Consider the following 19,981-nt stretch of genomic DNA (forward strand, 5'->3'; position numbering starts at 1 on the left):
ATGTGGCCTGCAAAAGTTTGGCCCTTTTTCAAAGGTGGTCATACAAATGATAATAATCAAACCCAGGGGCACTACATATAATAATAATAATAATAATAATAATAATACCTGTTGATGGTTCATTTTAAATATCATGAAATCTCTCCCTCTTAACAAAAGATGCGATGGTCAACTGAACCATCAACTCCGAAACGAGGTACATACCAAAATGATTTTTGTAGCACTGTTGCAACCTAAGCAATTGCACCATCCACTTAAAATGTTCAGGCATTCCTAATGTTGTGTTAGCAGTGCTAAGGAACAAAATTGAACTTGTTCACCTTAATCAACATCATCACCTTATTCTCTCTGTTCCAGACTTACAAGGAGAACGTCTTGGAGCCGATGCTGAATGGCACAGAGAAAGTTCCCCCACTGATCACAGACTACAAGGAATACCACACCGACACTACTGTGCGATTTCTGATCAAGATGACCGAAGAGAAGCTGCGGGAGGTGGAGGCTGTAGGCCTCCATAAAGTCTTCAAGCTGCAGATTCCCCTCACCTGCAACTCCATGGTACATTCAGCGACGCCTCGTCGTCGGACCGCAAGAACACATTCACGGAAGTGGTAACTTTATACTTTGCCATTTCAGGTTCTCTTTGACCACGTGGGCAGCCTGAAGAAGTACGAGTCTGTGCAGGATGTCCTCAAAGATTTCTATGAGTTGAGGTTGAAGTACTACAACCTGAGAAAGGACTGGCTGTTGGGCATGTTGGGGGCAGAGAGCGCCAAGCTCACCAACCAGGCTCGCTTCATCCTGGAGAAAATCCAGGGCACCTTGGTCATTGGTAAGTGGCTGTTTTGCACGAAGCCGTGTGTTACTGAGTTGACTTTGTATTTGCTGATATTATGCGTCTTCTTCTAGAGAACAAACCAAAGAAGGAGCTGATTCGCATGCTGCAGCAGATGGGTTATGACTCCGACCCAGTCAAAGCCTGGAAACAGGCTCAAGACAAGGTAAAGCCCTGGGAAGAAAGTTCTTTCACTCTTATTTACACGGTCCTCCGGTGCTAAGCATCCTGCGTGATCTTTAGAATGAGGAGCAAGTAGAGAAGGATCAGGAGGAAGGCGAAGGCCAAGAGGAGGAGGACACCAGTGGTCCAGACTACAATTACCTGCTCAGCATGCCCATGTGGTTCCTGACCAAGGAGAAGAAGGAGGAGCTGTGCAAGCAGAGAGATGCTAAGGTGAGCTGCTCAACTCTGCTCTTTTTGAGACGTTTGCTCTTTTTGTGACCTTTTTTTTCCTTTTTTCTTTTTTCTTTTTTTTGCTCAACCGCTGCATTGCAGATGACAGAGTTGAACACGCTGAAGAAGAAGACTCCAGCTGACCTGTGGAAGGAAGACCTTGCTGCCTTTTTGGAAGAACTTGAGGTAAGCGCTCATCTTCTTTCTTTCTTTTTAATTCACTGACAGTTTGATTGTTGTCACAACAATCTGTTGGCTTGACCGCCAGCGCGTTGAAGCCAAAGAGAAGGAGGATACCGTGTTGCCCGTCTCAAAGACTTCCAAAGGCAAAGCGACCAAGATGAAGGTGAAAGCAGAAACTCTGCCCACACCGCAGGGCCGCCGCGTCATCCCACGCATCACCAGCACCATGAAAGCCGAGGCTACGAAGAAGGCCGACCTCCTTAAGGGAGAACGAAAGAAAGGCAGAAAACCTAAGGTCTGTTTTGCCATTTCAACACTTTTGGGCGGAGGGAGGGGATTTGGACCATTTTACAAAATAATCCATTGTTTCTCAATTGTGCATTTACAGACTGAAGATGTGGTCATGAAGATGGAATTTGGGGATGATGATGATGAGAATGTGTCGCCTCTCGAGGAAGTCGGCCAGGCTGCTCGAGTGACAAAGAAGACAAAAGCGACCTCACAGGACAAAGGTGGGAATGGCAGCGCTACTGCAGAATAAAAGTGAAAATTTAATCTTTGGAATTGGATCTCATTTGGCATATGTAGGGAAAGAACTGGCACTGAAAATACTTTTATTTGGAATGCTGTAAAGTACCCCATTTGGTTGCAGGATCAAAAATAGGCAAGCAGACCACCCTTCAGTTCAAGCCAGTTGCCAAGAAGAGTCTGACATCAGAGGAGGAGGGTGAAAGTCGGTCAGAGAGTGAAATGGAGTTAGGGGATCTTGCTGCTCCAAGAGAGAAAATTCAACGCAAAACCAAAGGTAGCTTCTAGTACAGGGCTTCGTCAACGTTTTGCTTTCCCAAATACTTACATTCTACTCTTTCCACATTTTTCAACCAATTTCAAACCATTACTACTTTTACTTGTTCATCCTATTCAGGAGATGTATGGAACTATTTAACACGTTACCCAAATTCCCACATTTTCATAATAAATCCCACCGCCCCTCCCCTTTTTTTAAAAAGATTATTTCAAGCAATTCTGCAACTTTCAAATTTAGCGCTTTACTGACTCCCTCTAATCTGTTATCTGTATTTTCAGTTGCCATCAAATACGCCATTTCCGATAGTGACGATGAGTTTGATGACTGTGTGAAAAGTGACGCTCGGAAACAGAAAGTTGTCGTCAGCGATGATGGCAGTGACGACAGCTTCACCCTGGACGCCAACACTATGAAGGACAGTGACCCGGACTCTCCCAAAGCACCAGAGCCAGCGTGAGTACGAGATGATGGAAAGTGCTTGTTTTATGTAAGTGTCCTATAACAACGTTTTGTTTTTTTTTAATCCACAGGAAGAAAGTGACGAAGGCTAAATCAACGACCAGAGAACGACTTGGCAGCAAATCAAGCTGTAAGTTTTGTCTCTGTCTCTCTTGTGCAATAAGGTTGACAAATGATCATCTGGAAGTTCTAATGTCTCCCCCCTTTTTTTTTTCTTTTTTTTTCTGATGGACCGTTAACAGCTCAGTCTGACAAGCAGGAGGCTGCGCCGAAAGCTGCAGTCCAGCGCAAGACCAAACAGGCCGCACCCAAGAAGCCTGCTGCGCCAAAGAAAGCGGCCGCCCCCAAGAAAGCTGCAGGTTCTAGGACTATCCGTGATTGGCTTTCGAATTTCGCCTTGATTACGCGGCGTGGCTCAGCGGTAGAGAGGGTCGTCTCCCATCCACGAGGTTGTGGGTTCGATCCTCTCCCCCGTTGACCATGTCAAAGTGTCCTTGAGCAAGACACTGAACACCGCCCTTCATGGCAGCAGTTTGACCACTGTTGTGTGAATGGGAGGCTTTGTAAAGTGCTTTGGGCACCATATGATATAGATCAGGGGTGCCCAAGTTTGGTCCTCGAGAGCCCCTATCCAGCCTGTTTTCCATGTTTGGATCGTGGCTCTCGAGGACCGGACTTGGGCACCACTGATGTAGATGAAGCGCTATATATAAAAAAAAATTTAAAAAAAAGCAGTCCATTTAACATTTGCAGCTTCAATTGTTATTTCAGATGTCAAGCAGCCGTCCATCTTGGATGCTCTGTCCAAACCCAAACCCAAACCGTCATCCAAAACCGTGTCCAAGAGTATTCCTTCATTTGACTCCAGTGATTCTGAGAGTGAAGCCAAAGTACAGAAGCCGAAGGCCGCCACCAAACGGAAACAAGTCATAAGTGATGACTCTGAGAGCGACTCGGGGGACCTCATGTCCCGCCTTAAGACCAAAACAACCGCAGGAGCGAAGGTTTGTGTTTGTTTTGTTTATGTTTCCTTTCTTTTTTTGAGGGGGGGGGGGGTTGTTGTCATTTATGATAGTGCATGTTGTTGACACTTTCTCTCCCACGTTACAGAAAAAAGGAAGGAAGTGGAGCGATGATGAGAGCTTCCAGATTTCAGATCAGGAATCTGCAGCTCCAAAAGCCGTGGCAGCGCACAAGCCCAGCAGAGCTAAGAAGCCTGTTTGTTACAATTTTGACTCCGATTCCGATTAAACGAGTGTACATCTGTTTTGTATTTCTGTTCTTAGTAGTGCTTTTTTTATTTTTTACATGGTTCTTGAATCGTCTTGAATATTCAGAAGAAGTGTAAATATTTTACTGTTGTTCTTTCTTCTCTGTTTCTAAAAAATAAAGTTCATGTTTGTATTGATAGTTTTTTTTCCTTTAATGCTCGGTGTTGAATATGTCGCAAGATGGTCGGTTCGTTTTGTCAAAGTGCTTCTGATAAATGTTTTCGTTATGCTTCTCATTAAATTCATCCATTAATTTCACCCAAAAGCCCAACACAGTGGTGCCTTCAGATAATTAGCCATTGTTTGGCGATACTGAACAAGCGCTTCAAATTAGACACTTAAAGCTGTTTACTATCCTGCATGTTTTACATCTTTCTCCTCCTCCAGCACACCTGATTCAACTTTATCAGCAAACTCTGCAAAAGCCTGATAGTGATCGTGATCTTTTGAATCCGGTGTGTTGGCGGTGATAAACATGCTAAAGATAGAGGCCCTCGAAAACCGGAGATGCCCTTCCCTTGACCTAGTATGAAGTCAAGCTCGGATTCAAAACAAACCAAGACAAATCGAAATGGCTAAAAACACTTTTAAAAAGTTAGTATAATAATAATCCTGATGAATACGCCTTAATTTGCATAATTGTAGAATGAATGACATAATACCTTGTCTGAATGTCCTATAGCTATAAATATTCTCAAAACTGCTTTGCCTTGCCCTTCAAACCGGCTTTTCCTGTCCGGAGGAATGCCTCATTAAGATGTCGCTCACTTGTAAACATCTGCACTCTGACAGTCTAATGCGTGATCGGTCCAGATTAGGCATAAACAGGAATTTAGCAAACCGCCTCCGCCCGCTCAATTATAAGTGTGGCAACCTCCACCCGGTGCCATTTGCTGTGAAGGCTGCCAAATGGACATAAGCGATGCTAATTATGAAAGGGAGACGAAAACAGACCAAACCAAGGAGTTCTGAGGCTGGAAGTCAAAAGGACGTGTGAAAGGTAGGCAGATTTGTCATTGTTCTTGGGCCTTTCCAAGAAAAAAAAAATAGTTAAATACAGTAAGGGTGGTGGAAATACTACATGGTACAGGCACTTGTGTAAGACTGATCAAATGAGAAGTACGGGAAAAAAAAGCACGGACTCCGAAACAATTTCTACCATCAATTAAATGAACTCTGTTTTATTGGCACGTTGAATAAGCTTTTTGTTTTGTTTTTTTACCAACAGCTAGCTAGTGTTGACTCAGTCTTATGTGTTCCCATAGCATTGCTAATGTGAACTGACTAACAAATAAATTAGCTAATTATAACTCCAGAAACATTTTTTTTTTTTTTTACCTTACTTGTGTTTTTTTTCCAGATGAGACGGAGAATTTTTGAACACAGGGAGCTGAAGCTGGTTTTTAGGCCACCAGCCGTTCTCAAACCTCAACATTTCAATCAAGGTCTGTCTCATACTTTACAACTCATCATTTATTGTTTCATGTTGCCTTATCTAGAGATTATGTTGTGTAATAATCTTAAAGACACATTTTTATTGTTTTATTCTTCAAGAACGTTTTTCTGCTGCGATTTTACTTTGTAGATCTTTGGAATATGAACCATTGTAAACTCTGGATGAGTAATGACTACCAACCTGAAACCGCACAAATGAAAGGCCTTTCGGTTCCTCACAATCGCTGGCAGAGTTCAGCGTGAGACACATCAACTTGTTCACAGAGGACCGAGAAAGCAAGGCCGCCGCAATCATGGGGGAATGGAGTTTTCTCAGCGGCCTCTTCGACCACCTCCAGACCCACTCGCCCATGCTGGGCCGATTCTGGCTCCTGCTGATGCTGGTCTTTCGGATCCTGATCCTGGGAACGGTGGCCAGCGACATGTTCGAGGACGAGCAGGAGGAGTTTGCGTGCAACACGCTGCAGCCGGGCTGCAAGCAGGTGTGCTACGACCAGGCCTTCCCCATCTCCCAGTACCGCTTCTGGGTCTTTCACATCGTCCTCATCGCCACGCCGTCGCTGCTCTTCCTCATGTACGCCATGCATCATCACGCCAAGAGAACCAACGGCTCCAAGGCGCCGCAGCGCTACCGGGAAACCCGCCAGTTGAGGCGCTTCTACATCGTCCACGTGGTTTTTCGGCTGGTCGCCGAAGTGGGCTTCCTGGTCGCGCAGTACTTCCTTTACGGCTTCAAGGTGGAGGCCCAGTACCCCTGCGACCGCTTCCCGTGTCCCTACACCGTGGACTGCTTCACCTCGCGCCCGGCCGAGAAAACCGTCTTTCTCTGTTTCTACTTTGCCGTCGGCGTCTTGTCCGCCGTCTCCAGCTGCGCTGAACTTCTCTACAGCTCCACCAAGTGGTTTTGCGCCAGTCAAAAGCATTTCAGTGACCCGAGCGCCCACAGCTACAAACCCGGCGAGCTGACAGAGAAGTCTTCGGAAAAGACCGCGTCGGACTGCGTCAAGGCCAGGACGGAGTCGCGCAGGATCGGCAAGAAAGCGAACTCGTACAAGTACAGGAATGGAAAATACGTCAACAGCAAGACTTTTATGGTGTGATGAGCTATTTTTGAATCCACCGATAATCAACTCGGGTCACGGCCCTTGTCGTGACAGGCGACGATAAGGAAACAGAAACGTGGAGATCAAAACGGTTGATTTAGCCGTCGTCAATCAACACTCACCAATCTGGTGGTTGCAAAAGTACTCGCGCTTAAGTAGAAGATGTTTGTGTAAAAGTAGAATCACTGATTGAACTTCCTTGAAGGGGAACTCGAGTAAAAACAGAACAAAAACACTAATGATAATAAGCATGATGTAATAAAAAACTTGCATGCAAGGAGTTTGTCGAAATGCAACACGGCGACCGCTCTGACGACTGTCTGGCTATTTCTTCTTGAACAGGCAGTCATGGAAATCCGTTTTATTGACATTGCACGTCACAAGTACAGAGCAACAAAACAACGCCATGCCATGCCTCGATTTCTGTGAGAAAGGGAGAGAGGGGGTAAGTCAATTCCCAAACTATTCTAGGGGGGGGGGGGGGGCACAGTGTGAGTCCTGGAAGAAGAAAAAAAGCCAAATAGTGACATACTCTAACTATCACCTGAATTATGCAACTTTGTCACAGTAAAGTGACAATACAGTAATGACTTAGAATGCATTTTTATTTGTTAAGCGTAAACGTACCTTGTACTTCATTACTTACAACCACTGCTTTGGATACACTGATTACATATTTTGCGATTAGTTACCACCCTGAAATGTTCTGTATGATAATTATCCCTGTCATTATCAAGTTATTTTGGGTCGTGGCGTGACTTATCTCGCATGTTATGTCTTGACTTTGGGAATAACGGCGGCAATGAGGAAACAGCATATCTAGCCGTTTCCCATCAGGTATTGAGTTAAGGCACGTACGTCACATGAGGGGAGGAGTAGTGGATGCAAGTTAATTATGTGCCTTCTGCCATTTTGAATTGAATTTTTATTCTGCCTCTTGTCAAATAAGGACTAGAATGTACTGGACTTTACGACAGTAGTCCGACATGCCGTAAAGCGCTGCTACTGGGTTACTATGGCAACTCCCGCACGCATGCTTGAGAGCCGTTAGTGACGTTACCGCTCGTGTTGGATTGTACTGTTTTCTGAGCGACAATAAAAGTGTTCCCTGTTAAGACATACACTTGCGCGGACATTGGATCACTTTACACCTATTATAAAGGCACACCTGTAGATATTTCGTTTTCTGTTGGTGTCCGACTGACTTGTGAATGAGTCCAAAGTGCTAACCGCTTACGTCACAATTTCCTCCCAACTTTCGTTTTTAGTCACTTCGCTTAGAAGACAGATGAGCACGACATAGATTGTAACACAAGAAAATACTGTACTTATGCACTTGAAATTCCATTAGGAGTGTGGCATTATTAAGAATTACGAAGAGAATACATTACTTTTTGGGGAACTTGAAATTGATCAGGACCACACTGAGAAGACTAAAACTCTCTGAGGAGGAGTCGAAATATGAAATGTGATTAAAGAAATTTGTAAAATTGATGTTGACAATTAAGAAATAGAGTATTTTGCCTAGATGCCTTTTTATTAATTTCCATTTTTTCTTGCAACGTCATTGGACATTTTCAGCTTTCCCCCTTTCAGTTTGACTTTTCATTGCGTCAAAAGCAAAACTTTTATTCTGCTTGCCTGTAATATAACCACAGAAAACAACACGATGATTCACTTTGAATCCACCTGTTAACATTTTACTATTTCATTTTATATTTGACCTTTTTTGAATTTAGTTATAGTTGTGAAGATGTAGATATAACTATGTTAACTCAATATAGCTTGATGAGTAATGCTTTTGTCCTCTTTTCCCAGAAATGAGAAAGTTAATAAGTTTATTTTATTTATCTAAGAAGTCTAGTTTCTGTTCGTCAGAAATCCGTTTTTTGAAAGTTCAAGGACGAGCTAGTATACTGGGAGAAAGTAATCTGATTTTTGTACTTGGGAGGAGGGGAGAGGCGTTTTCTAATAAAAGTCCCGTGTCTGAGAGAGACGACCCACATTTTGGATAGAAACATGGCTTGGTGAAATTCCTTTGTGTCATCAGAAGCTTCTTATTAAAAAACCTTCTTCACGAGATCTCAACTCTGATTTATTTGAACACGCAAAAGATTATAAAAACAGGTAATCTAACACACCCTTCCCACATTGGATGATTAATCTGCAAAGTGTAGCAATAGTACAGTTTGTTTCCAAAACATTCCCTTGGCGTCCTGCTCTGTTGTCAACAGTAGATGGCAGCACTGCAACGGATACAGTACTGAACTGTGGCATCAAATTACTTCATGGTAACTGGAAAGATTACTTGGGTTTATTTTTCAGATTAGATAGATATTAAACAGTAACCCCCCCCCCTTCCCCACACTAGTTGACCCTGCATGCATGAAGCACATTAAAAAAATAAAATAAAAAAATCCACGCTGGACAGAGAGGCAAACATGATGTAAGTGATTATCAGGATTAAAACTTCCAGAAATAAATCCACTGCACTCATTTTGACTGCACGCCTCCTGTGACCTTGGCGTGCTGTCCGTAATCATTCAAACGGGGCCCCATTACGATGAAATCGATGAAGGTAGTTTAATGCTTAGACACACATAAACAAATGCAAATCATTGTTTTGTGCAAAACATTTTATGACAGTAATTCCCCGCAAATATGCATCAAGTCCTCTAACCCAAAACACTGATAGGAGCTCCTCCACTCACTTCAACATAGTTCCTTTACACCAAGCTCTTCTTTTCTAACAAGAGGGGATGTGAAATATTGGCGGAATTCGGCTTATTCATCATGGCAGGCTTGGATCCTTCACACAACCTCCAGGGGGTCCCGGTCAGCCTTGGAGACCACCAACACCACATCAGCGGGAACTCTTTCTGCGAGTTTCTCCCGGAACACGGGCAGATAGCCGCGCTCGCTGTTGCTGTGGTCACTGAGGATGACGCTGGTTCCCTTGGCAACCGCATCCAAGACCTCATGGTGGGACATCTCACCTAAAGCCATAGTCATCCCAATTGAAACTGTCAAGTCAAGCGGTCGTCATGGCGATTACTTTTGTTTACAGAGAGGAGCGGTCCACCCACCGGTGACGTAAAGGTCCGCTCGGACGCCGTTCAGCACCGAGGCTCCTGATCCCGCACACGCAGCCACCGTGCGCACAAAGGATTCTGGGAATCAAGCAATGAGTGAGCACATTTTATTTTTTCGTTCTTTGTCGCGATCATCACCTTGGGTGTGTCCCTGCCCGAGGGCCAAACGGAGGTGCCGCAAACCCAAGTGGGACTTCATTTTCTTCACAGCTGTTGCTACGGTTACCGGCTCATCCAAAACACTCAGCCGCCCCTGACCGTGGCCCAACAGAGGGGGCTAGAGGAGGTCAAAATTAGAAAGACGAGTCTTTCCACTGTCATTTTGAAAATCTTATTTCATTTCATGCTTGCTCACACTTTCTGCCTTGACAATGCGGAAGGACTTGTCGAGCGCGATGACGTGTCCTGTCACTTTATCGACAACCGAAGCCAGAACTGAACCACTGCAGTAGAGGCCGACTTGAGTCTTGGCGGCATCACATCTGTTACAAAGACAAATAAAATGTCTTTTAACATGTTTGCCAATGTTAACAAGCATGTTTGCCATGGGTGGGGGAAAAAAAAAAGGAATACATCGCATTTTACCTGATAAAATGGGAATTGGCACCATTTTAACTCATTCACTGCCATTGACGGCTATACACGTCAAAAATTCATTTGAACTGTTTCTATTAGTTTAACATTTTTTTCCACTTTTGTTAACAAGAGTATGAAAACCTAGAATTTTTTTTTATTGTACTATATGTGTGATTAATCGTGAGTTAACTATTGAAGTCATGCGATTAATTACAATTAAAATTCGGGGCGTCGGGTGATAATTTTTTTTTTTTATCATAATTGATCGTGTGATTAATCGTGAGTTAACTATTGAAGTCATGCAATTAATTACAATTAAAATTCGGGGCGTCGGGTGATAATTTTTTTTTTTATCGTAATTGATCGCATGACTTCACTAGTTAACTCACGATTAATCACACATTTTGTATCTGTTCTAAATGTACAATTAAAAAAAAAAAAGGTTTTCATACTCTTGTTAACAAAAGTAGAAAAAAAGTTAAACTAATAAAAAATAGTTAAAATGATTTTTTGACGCGTATAGCCGTCAATGGCAGTGAATGAGTTAACTGCCTCCAGATGTACGCAAAATAAAGCTCAGCTAAAATTCACGATAACTCATATTATAACACTTTTGTGTATGTATTGGCAATAGTGTCGAACCTGACAGGATCTTGTACTCGTACCCCATCCAAAGCATTCAGTTCCTTCAGGAGAGCATCCAGCATGTCGGTTTTGCATTGGAATTCCACTATGTGACTGTAAGGGAAGTCCACATAGGCCTGATTCAGCACTGACACCTGACCGCCACCTGAAACCCAAAACAGTTGGAGGACACTTAGTGAGGTTAAGTGTTCCCTAACTTTTAATGAGCTAAACAATTTCACATGACAAAAATCACTACTAACTCAGTAAAGCAGTGTGAAGGTTTAGAATGACCGTAACGCCTATGCTAATTTCTGTTAGCTTGTCAATGGAGTTTCTCATGATATGTTAGCAGTAAGCTAGCATAACGTCCATTCAGTAAAATTATATGGTTTGGTTGAACATTTTTGGAGTATTTAAATACACAATGTTTAATTCTCTTTTGTTTTATGTGCTACTTATATTGTAGACTTCATTTAGGAGAGTTTGAAGCAAGCTTTTTAAATAAATGTTTAATTTTTTTTTACATATGCCACTTTTGATGGGTTAATGGTATTGACATTCATGTTTTTGTTCAATTAAAAACTTTATTATTCAATAAAATATTTAAAAACGTCATGTTTATTATTAACTAAACAATTTTTGCATGAATGTAGCACAATTTTTGGGGGATTTATTCTTGAATATGACACCTTTCCAAAATTCCACATCTTACCTTCCCATGCAAATTTACTGCAAACTTTCTGGAAATTTCCTAGAAATTTTCCACCACACCATTGACTCACCAAGTCCTCCAATTAACCAATCGTTAACGCCTCCACGAACGCTGTCCCATGACGTGTGAGGCGAGAATATGGCGATGCCGGCCTCCACGGCTCGGATAGCCAACCTCTGCTTCCAGTCCTTCTGGACCAGCCGTTTGATTGGTCGAAAGAGCGGAGGATGGTAGGAGATGATGAGATCGCAGCCTTGGGCCCGCGCTTCCTCCATGACCCCTTCCGTGAGGTCATTGGTCAGAAGGACGGTTTGGACGGCTCGCGGCTCGCTGGGCTCCACCAGCAGGCCCACGTTGTCCCACGGCTCGGCCAGCGAGAGGGGCGCCAGATCCTCCAAAACCTTCACAACGTCCTTTAGCTCCATCGAGCTGGGGCGGAGGGAGGAATGAAAGCGGGGGAGGACGGCGCTAAAATGAGAGGATCCGGTTTGAGGGTTGGACCTGGTCCAAACGGGTCTGGAGTTTTGCGATAGAAATGTCTTTGGAAGAATTTTACATCCAGTCGATATCAAGCGAGACCTGTGAGGATGAACACAGTATTAATGACAGAAATACACTGTCTGGTACCTCATGACATCATGGTACCACCAGTTTGGCAGATAGTAAACAATTCAATACAACAGTACTCACTAGCATATATTCTATATCCTCTAAAATTGACTATTATTACTACATCTCCATCTAGTTGTGACGGACTATTTCATCATCTACGACTATGCATAGTCTGCCCGTAATTATGATATTGCTGTATGTTTGAAGTATAATACTGTAGAGTGCTATTTCTCTTCTTTAAAACATGCTTTTAATAAAAATCTGTTTTTGGAGGTGTGGACATTTGGTTCCTCATCAATATTAACCACACTATTGAACACTTCACATAGTAAATAATGACTTAGTGCAACATACCAGTGGTCCCCAACCACCGCGGGGTCATTTGGTACCGAAAGAAAAAAAATTGCATTATTTTTATTATTTTTTTTCGAAAATGATGTTTTATTTTGAAAAGTGGCCGGATTCTGTCTGTTACATCCGTCTCACTTGACAACTCTGTTGGTGCGACGTTACGGACACCGTTAATAAAGTTGCACATGATTACACAGTAGATTTACGTTCATCATTATTATAGAGAAAATACCACAGTTTTTTTCTCGTCATTTTATTTTGTTTTTATCAGCTAAACCTTTAGATTGGGCCGTGAAAATATTGTCAGACATTAAACCGGTGCGTGGTACAGAAAAGGTTGGGGACCACTGCAACATACCATATGCTAGTTGCCACTTTTTGCATTGTAAGCGAAGCTAGCAGTGGCTAATTTGATTTGCTAGCTATAAGGAGAACCAACACTTATATATTGAACACATATAGTTATCATTTTAATGTATTTTAATGACGTTAGTGTAGTAGACCAAAAAAAACTTACATGAGAAGTTGGGAGCCGTCGAGCCACACTTTTCCGGTTTCCGGTGACGTTACCGCTCGCTCGCTTTTGATTGGTCCGTTTAATATTGCGCTATGACGCTTGATTGTTTTATTTTATTTATTATTTTGTTAATTGAATACAGTGCACAGTATAGTCTTAAAACATGTGTTGGTGATTTGAAAAGAAAAAAAAAACAGGCAAGTGTGTGTCTATCACCCTGTAAAAATAAATGTTTTGTACCTTTCTACGATTGATAAACTTTGAATAGCACCGTTTGTACTTGCGCTCTTTATTTATTGATTGATTTATTTTTAATTGAGTTTCACAAATTGAACTATCCATCTAATCATCCATCCATCTCGAGACTGAAGCATCCCCTGGTTAGAGGCTCAGACAAAACAGAGAAGAGGCTTAACTCCATTTCGGTGGGTTAAATAAATGAAAACCGCCCGATTAATTTTGCTGCATTATGTAACTCCATTTTGTAACTAAAGTATTATGAAAACATTTTCAAGTGAGCAAGAAAAGATCAGGGGACAACTCCGTGTGTGTGTGTGGTGGACATCTGGTCCGCATGGCATTTCTGAGAATTACGTATCAAATCCTCTGCAGTGAACACGTGCAATCCGTGCACATAAACAAAAACAAAGCGAAAGGTCGTTACTGTTTAGAGGTGACTGCTAGGAAGGTTTAATTAAACGGCAAGTTCTGCCAGTTGCAGGGTGGCCAGAGTAGCCGCATCAGCGTCGAAGCCCATTCCGGGAGATTATTGAGGATTAACGCGATAAAGGTCGACGCTGGATGTTGGCGGGATCAGGGAAAAGGTCCGTTGTTACGTCACGTGCTGTTTGCTCGTCACCAATCAGTCACTCCTAGCAGATGTAATATAAATGGCTCAGGTGGCAAAAGTAGTGACGCTGTACTCACTAGCGAGCTCATCCGTTAGCTCAAGAGCGAGCACATATGCTAACTCGCTAGCTAGCTCATCAATTAGCTCACCAGCTAGCAAGTTTTCACAAAAAGGGCATCAGGTTTGTCCATGACGTTACTATCTTGGGAATTTAAATAATGACACCAAACTGTTCTGTCAATTGTGGCACCAAGGGAAGGGATGTTTTTGGGTTAGCTAGTTAGCTAGCTAGCTAACAGCATGTTACAGTGGTAAAAATGGTCGTAAATGTGCTCAAATTCGGTTTTGGCGGGTGGACGGCCTATTTCACATTTATTTGTGGATACCCCCACTTATTTGCTTTAAAAATAATAATAAAAATAACTAAATTCCCTGCTTATTTGCATTCATTTGGATAAAATAAATAAATATATATATATATATTCACAGATTTTCGATATTTACAGTCAGGCTCAGCATTGATCCCCCACGAATAGCAGGATCCATTTGAGTCCAATTCAGGAAAACTGAAATGGTGAAAATCTCCACAAATTCGCTGCTACATGGCTCTCACTTTTCGTCTCTATGTTTTCAGAAATTGTCTTTAAACGTTTATAATGTATTTAGAAACAAGTCTCGGAATTCACTTTACATTTTCTTTCATTGGTCCCAACAGTTTTATGTACTACAATTTGTATATCTTTATTTATCTAAAATATAGCAATTAATCTTGTCCATGTTGATCCGCCACATTTCTGTGAAGGCGCTTCCATTTCTGAGAGGGGAAAAAAAAAATCTTAATACTCTCCAAAAAGCCTATTATGAGAGAAAGCATGACGTAAAATGACTTTTAGAGGACATTTAAAAATCACTCTTATCAACTGGCCGGCTTCTCCATTTTTGGCCGCGCAATCTCTTTATCCTGACGCTCCTCCAAATCCAAGGCAGGCGTGTTTCCTTAATCCAAAACATTTCATCCACCACAGATATTTGACTGCATTGTTTTTTATTTTCCAAATCCCGTTTCGGGAACATCCATACATCATCGTACATATTACACAACCGGCGAGCTGGATGTTATGCAAGTCGGCAGTTTTGTTGCCATGCAGAAAAACATGTTTAAAGATGACTTTTTCTGAAAATTACTTGCTATTTTTGGCAGATTACTGTAATCTGTTGGGGCTGTTTTAAGATTTATAAACTAACGCTCCAAGACAAAAACTGCCTGATAAGAAGAATTTTGTTGATTTGAGAGATTTAATCTTGGTTTGATTTTACATGCTGTATTTTAGCCCTTGAAATAAATACACACAAAATCAACTGTTCGGACAGAGGTGAGTCGTCGAGGTCATCCTGACATCATCCTGACAAACTCTGTGGACATGAAATCAGAACAGATTTCAGTTATTTCAATTCATTTCAATTGATTATTTCTTGGTGTGTGGTCATGTGAAAGAAGAGGACGTTTGCACCTTCAAAGTCTACCGTGCCGTCCCCGTTGTCATCGGCTTCTTTGACGATAGCGTCGATCTCCCGTTTTTTCATGTGCTCGCCCATTAACTTCATCATGGCTGAGCGCAGTTCTTCCGTGGTGATCTCCCCGTCGCCGTCTGCGTCAAACTAGAGAACGAAACGAGCAGAAGGTTAAAATCAAAAAAATAAATTGCATTTTTTTTTTTCTCAATATTGCGATGGCATGTAATATGCAAATTAGTTGATGAGGTCTGACCTCTTTAAAGGCATTTTTCAGCTCCTTCACGCCAATCATGCCGGCTGTTTCCGCCAGAAGTTTGGGTGCCATCAGATCCACAAAATCATCAAAGTCCACTTTGCCGCCAACTAGAAGACAGAAAAAAGAAAATATATGTTTAAATACAACAAAACCTTCTTTAAAAAAAATAAAAAAAAGGCTCTGCATTGTCAGCGCTATGTAGACTTTTTTAAATTATTTTTATTTTTTAATTGTCATTATAGTTGCACGCTCCAAAACTTTACTGCCAACTAGAGGACAAAAAAAGTATTTTTTTAAAAAAAATTATTTTTATTTTTTTATGTGTGTCTGTCTGCATTATCAGCACTAAGTAGATATTTTTCTTTTTTTTATTATTATCTTGTTAACAAAAGTGGGAAAAAATGTTGAACTAATAGAAATAATTCAAATGAATTTTTGACGTTTATAGAATTCAATGGCTAAAAAAAGATTCTTAAAAATTCGGGGCGTCAGGCGACTAAAATTTTTTATCGTAATTAATCACATGACTTCACTAGTTAACACACGATTAATCACAAATTTTATATCTGTTCTAAATGTACAATAAAAAAAATCTAGGTTTTCATATTCTTGTTAACAAAAGTGTGTGGGGGGGAGCTAAACTAACAGAAATAAATCAAATGGATTTTTGACGTTTATAGCCGTCAATGGCAGTGAATGAGTTAAATATGCTGAATCTGTAATTTAAAAAAAAAAAAAAGTTTCTAAACGTGTATAATTGTATCACATCATATTTAGAGCTGTTTGTAATTTTTTTTATTGGCAATTAATAATGTATTAATTTGAGCTATATATGAGGTTTTAATTTCATTTTTTATATTGACTTAAATGAATTGAACTGTACACGTGTAGAATTTCAATCTCCACTTTTTTTCAAATGTATAATGTGAGATTCTTTGGAGGATATGAAGAATGACATCATTTCATACCATATTAGTGCTAAATGTAAGCAATGTGCTAAGTAAAATTTTTATTTATTTTTTAACTTTTCACTTGCAGACTCACGGTTCATGTTGATGTTTTGACTCAACTCGATGAGCTCCATCTCGGTGGGCATGTAGCCCATCGTCCTCATCAGGTTGCCCAGGTCCTTGCAGCTGATCAGGCCGTCCTTGTCTTTGTCAAACTCGTTGAAGGCATCACGCAGCTCTGCACAGACGCACACCAAAAATCCCTCAGCCGGGCACACGGCCGTCGGACCTCGAACCCAAAGGCGTCGCCGAAAACGTGAAGCGTTTTGATGAGGCTTACCGTCGATCTCGTCGTCTGCCAGATCTCTTGACTGCGCAGGAGGAACACAAATTTGGAAAAGGAAGGATAAAGTAACAGAATGACACATAGCTAACCAATATTTGTATACAAACATGTTTTATTCGCTTCAAAAAAATGACGACCACATATTAACTCATTCACTGCCATTGACGGCTATAGACGTCGAAAATTTCATTTGAACTATTTCTATTAGTTTCGTTTTTTCCATTTTTGTCAACAAGAGTATGAAAACCTAGATTTTTTTTGTACATTTAGAACAGATATAACATTTTTGATTAATCGTGAGTTAACTAGTGAAGTCATGCGAATGATTACGATTACAAATTTTAATCGCCTGATGCCCCAAATTTTCTTTCTCAAATCTTTTTTTTTTTTTAAAGAAAATATTATTAAAAATTAGGGGCATCAGGCGAGTACTATTTTTTTATCATAATTAATAATTATAAAAATTAATTAGTTCTAATACAATATTTAAAAAAAAACACTAGGTTTTCACACTTTTGTTAACAAAAGTTGGAAAAAAATGTTAAACTAATAGAAATAGTTTAAATAAATTTTTGACGTCTATAGCCGTCAATGGCAGTGAATGAGTTAACTCTTACAGTATTAACAAAATGTACTGATTAAAAAAAAAAAAAGAAGTTTCATTATGTACACATTTCATCCAGCACATTTAGTCGTACTCACGATATTTTTCCCGCCTCGCAAGAAAATGCACGCTTCTCCCAAGCTCATGTCTGCCAAAGGAAACAATCGGCACATTTGTCAGTACAAAACCCCCAAAAAAAGCTGACTGATGTGACTTTTCCTGAGCTTCGGTAACTAACCTGATTTGTTCTCACCGTTGGCTTGTGCTCGCAGCCAATCACATCATACGCAACCTCCGCTTTAAAAAAAAAAAAAAATCCCCTCTGTTTCTCCCGTCTCGTCAGTTCCCCGGGTGACTTTCAGTACGTCCGCCGCTCAGCCTGGATGCTGTGATGATGAGGATGATGATGATGATGATGATGAGGGGTGCTGAAGCTGCGTCCAGTTTTGGTCATGTGCTGGGAGGAGTCAGCAAAGTGACTGCAGGACAGCAGGGCGGACTCAAAGCGAGGTGGATAAAATACTCACACGTTGTATAAGATATTTTTGGAACAGTAGAAAGCACTGATTGAACTCCTGTCATAAAAGTAGCAAGTCTTCAGAAAAATAAAGACTGAAATAAAGTACAAATATCTAAAACATCTACCTAATTACAGTAACTAATTTTGTCATCCAGTGGAAATTTTCCGGCCATTTGAACCTGACACAAGTAAGAGGATACTCTTGTTTCGTGTCGGATGACCCTCTTGACCTTCTTTCATTCTGAACACACACTTTTTAGGTACTACATCGCAACCTACAAATTGCAAATGCCGGTAAGGCGAATTATAATGACATTAACTCATTCGCTGCCATTAACGGCTATGGACGTCAAAAATTCATTTCAACTATTTCTATTAGTTTATCACTTTTTCCCCACTTTTGTTAACAAGAGTATGAAAACCTAGATTATTTACATTTAGAACAGATATAAAATTTGTGATTAATTGTGAGTTAACTGGTGAAGTCATGCGATTAATTCTGATTTTTTTTTTATAATCTTTCCTTTTTTTTGAAAAAAGAAAAGATTATTAAAAATGTTTCAAAAAAATAAATAAAATTACTTTAAAAAAAAAAGAAAAAAGAGTGATTTATTTTCATAATTAATCGCATGACTTCACTAATTAACTCATGATTAATCAAAAATTTTATATCTGTTCTAAATGTACAATATTTTTTTCCTAGGTTTTCATACTCTGGTTAACAAAAGTGGAAAACAAATTTAAACTAATAGAAATAGTTCAAATGAATTTTTGACGTCTATAGCCGTCAATGGCAATGAATGAGTTAATTACGTAAAACTATATAATATAGTAACATGAGTGACAACTTTATCTTCGAAAACTTTTTTATAGGCTCAGATTTTTTTTTTAATCATTACAAAATGTGTCTTTGTCCCCAAGAAAAATATGCATTTGTTATTGTAACGTTATGACTTAAATTCATATTTGTGGATACATGTATTTATATTTAATTATATTATTTAAATATTTATATTTAATTATATTATAACCATGAAAAATTTCTCCCTTGACCCAAAAAGTTTTAAAACCTCTTACCTAGTTATTAGAAACAATGTTGTGGCTGCTTGATATTATTTTTTAGATGACATTTTACAATCAATTTTGCTTGGAAAAACTCAAGCGCAACGAGTGAATAAAAGAGATTATTTCTTCCCTGAAATATCCACTTAACCTCCATCAGCGCGGATCCACATGTTTGTCCTGACTGATTGAGCTCAGTGTCGTGCCCTCTGACATTTCCACCACTGCCTGCTTTACTCTTATGTAAAAAAAAAAAAGAATAATCTGTTGCATAAGCGGCGTAATCCGCTAGGCTATGCAATGGGAGCTAGCGCTGATTTTTTTGCCCCCGCTCACAGCACACTTTTAGACAGATGAGAGGTCGTCCCAGGCCTCATGCGCAGTGGGGAGAAACGATGTCTGTAGTGTCACAATCCCCAAACATAAAGTGTGAGATCTAAAAAAAACAAAAACAACAACAAACAAACAAAAAATAAAAACTTACAGTACTGAACAGTGCTTCTTTTCTTATTGAAAAAAAAAAAACACACTACAAAGTTTTTGGTTAATGTTTTGGAGGACGCTAGAATGGATTAATGGCATTTCCATTCATTTAAATGGAAATGGATGATTTGAGATACAGCTTTCAGTCATAGAATGAATTCAACACTGCGCTGGTATAGTACATTTCAGTACAGGACAGTGGGGTTAGAACACGGGTTGGCATGCTAATTAAGAAAATCCTCTTGACGCCCATTATAATTGCATTGGGAAGAAAAAAACGCAAATAAACATAAATAACCCCAAAATAAACGGCCAATAAGCATTTTCCATTAAAAAAAAAAAAGGGGGTTGGCTCCACCAAAATAATAAAATAAATAAATAAATCTATATTTAAAAAT

At 40.3% G+C, this 19,981-nt stretch overlaps 4 protein-coding genes across 6 annotated transcripts in view; 2 read left to right on the forward strand and 2 right to left on the reverse strand.

Annotated features, from left to right (window-relative positions):
* Positions 1 to 4,091, forward strand: part of top2a (DNA topoisomerase II alpha) — a 31,714-nt gene extending 27,623 nt beyond the window's left edge. For all 3 annotated transcript variants that reach the window (XM_077550911.1, XM_077550910.1, XM_077550909.1), the window contains 13 exons: positions 358 to 558; positions 637 to 832; positions 910 to 1,001; positions 1,079 to 1,231; positions 1,334 to 1,417; positions 1,500 to 1,709; positions 1,803 to 1,926; positions 2,067 to 2,219; positions 2,501 to 2,675; positions 2,753 to 2,811; positions 2,924 to 3,040; positions 3,453 to 3,685; positions 3,792 to 4,091. In XM_077550911.1, the coding sequence (XP_077407037.1) occupies positions 358 to 558; positions 637 to 832; positions 910 to 1,001; positions 1,079 to 1,231; positions 1,334 to 1,417; positions 1,500 to 1,709; positions 1,803 to 1,926; positions 2,067 to 2,219; positions 2,501 to 2,675; positions 2,753 to 2,811; positions 2,924 to 3,040; positions 3,453 to 3,685; positions 3,792 to 3,932 (1,938 nt within the window). In that variant the 3' untranslated portion in view covers positions 3,933 to 4,091. The remainder of the gene's footprint in view (positions 1 to 357; positions 559 to 636; positions 833 to 909; positions 1,002 to 1,078; positions 1,232 to 1,333; positions 1,418 to 1,499; positions 1,710 to 1,802; positions 1,927 to 2,066; positions 2,220 to 2,500; positions 2,676 to 2,752; positions 2,812 to 2,923; positions 3,041 to 3,452; positions 3,686 to 3,791) is intronic.
* Positions 4,092 to 4,806: 715 nt separating this feature from the next.
* On the forward strand, positions 4,807 to 6,942 carry LOC144038452 (gap junction delta-3 protein-like). The gene is made up of 3 exons (XM_077550982.1): positions 4,807 to 4,952; positions 5,313 to 5,397; positions 5,538 to 6,942. The coding sequence occupies exon 3, from the start codon at positions 5,701 to 5,703 to the stop codon at positions 6,505 to 6,507; it is 807 nt and encodes a 268-aa protein (XP_077407108.1). The 5' UTR covers positions 4,807 to 4,952; positions 5,313 to 5,397; positions 5,538 to 5,700; the 3' UTR covers positions 6,508 to 6,942.
* A 1,962-nt stretch (positions 6,943 to 8,904) lies between these two features.
* On the reverse strand, positions 8,905 to 13,125 carry nif3l1 (NIF3 NGG1 interacting factor 3-like 1 (S. cerevisiae)). Its single transcript, XM_077550959.1, has 7 exons — positions 12,998 to 13,125; positions 11,588 to 12,096; positions 10,821 to 10,968; positions 9,958 to 10,084; positions 9,741 to 9,879; positions 9,597 to 9,680; positions 8,905 to 9,506 (listed from the first exon to the last, which is right to left on the reverse strand). Coding segments are annotated over exons 1-7 (1,194 nt in total). The 5' UTR covers positions 13,000 to 13,125; the 3' UTR covers positions 8,905 to 9,321.
* A 1,999-nt stretch (positions 13,126 to 15,124) lies between these two features.
* On the reverse strand, positions 15,125 to 19,272 carry LOC144038461 (calcium-binding protein 5-like). Its single transcript, XM_077550992.1, has 8 exons — positions 19,116 to 19,272; positions 17,757 to 17,997; positions 17,617 to 17,666; positions 16,909 to 16,939; positions 16,663 to 16,806; positions 15,616 to 15,725; positions 15,359 to 15,506; positions 15,125 to 15,260 (listed from the first exon to the last, which is right to left on the reverse strand). The coding sequence occupies exons 3-8, from the start codon at positions 17,662 to 17,664 to the stop codon at positions 15,235 to 15,237; spliced, it is 507 nt and encodes a 168-aa protein (XP_077407118.1). The 5' UTR covers positions 17,665 to 17,666; positions 17,757 to 17,997; positions 19,116 to 19,272; the 3' UTR covers positions 15,125 to 15,234.
* Between the last annotated feature and the right edge of the window lie 709 nt (positions 19,273 to 19,981).

The sequence above is a fragment of the Vanacampus margaritifer genome, chromosome 18 (genome assembly GCF_051991255.1).
Source record: "Vanacampus margaritifer isolate UIUO_Vmar chromosome 18, RoL_Vmar_1.0, whole genome shotgun sequence".
Lineage (NCBI taxonomy): Eukaryota > Metazoa > Chordata > Actinopteri > Syngnathiformes > Syngnathidae > Vanacampus > Vanacampus margaritifer.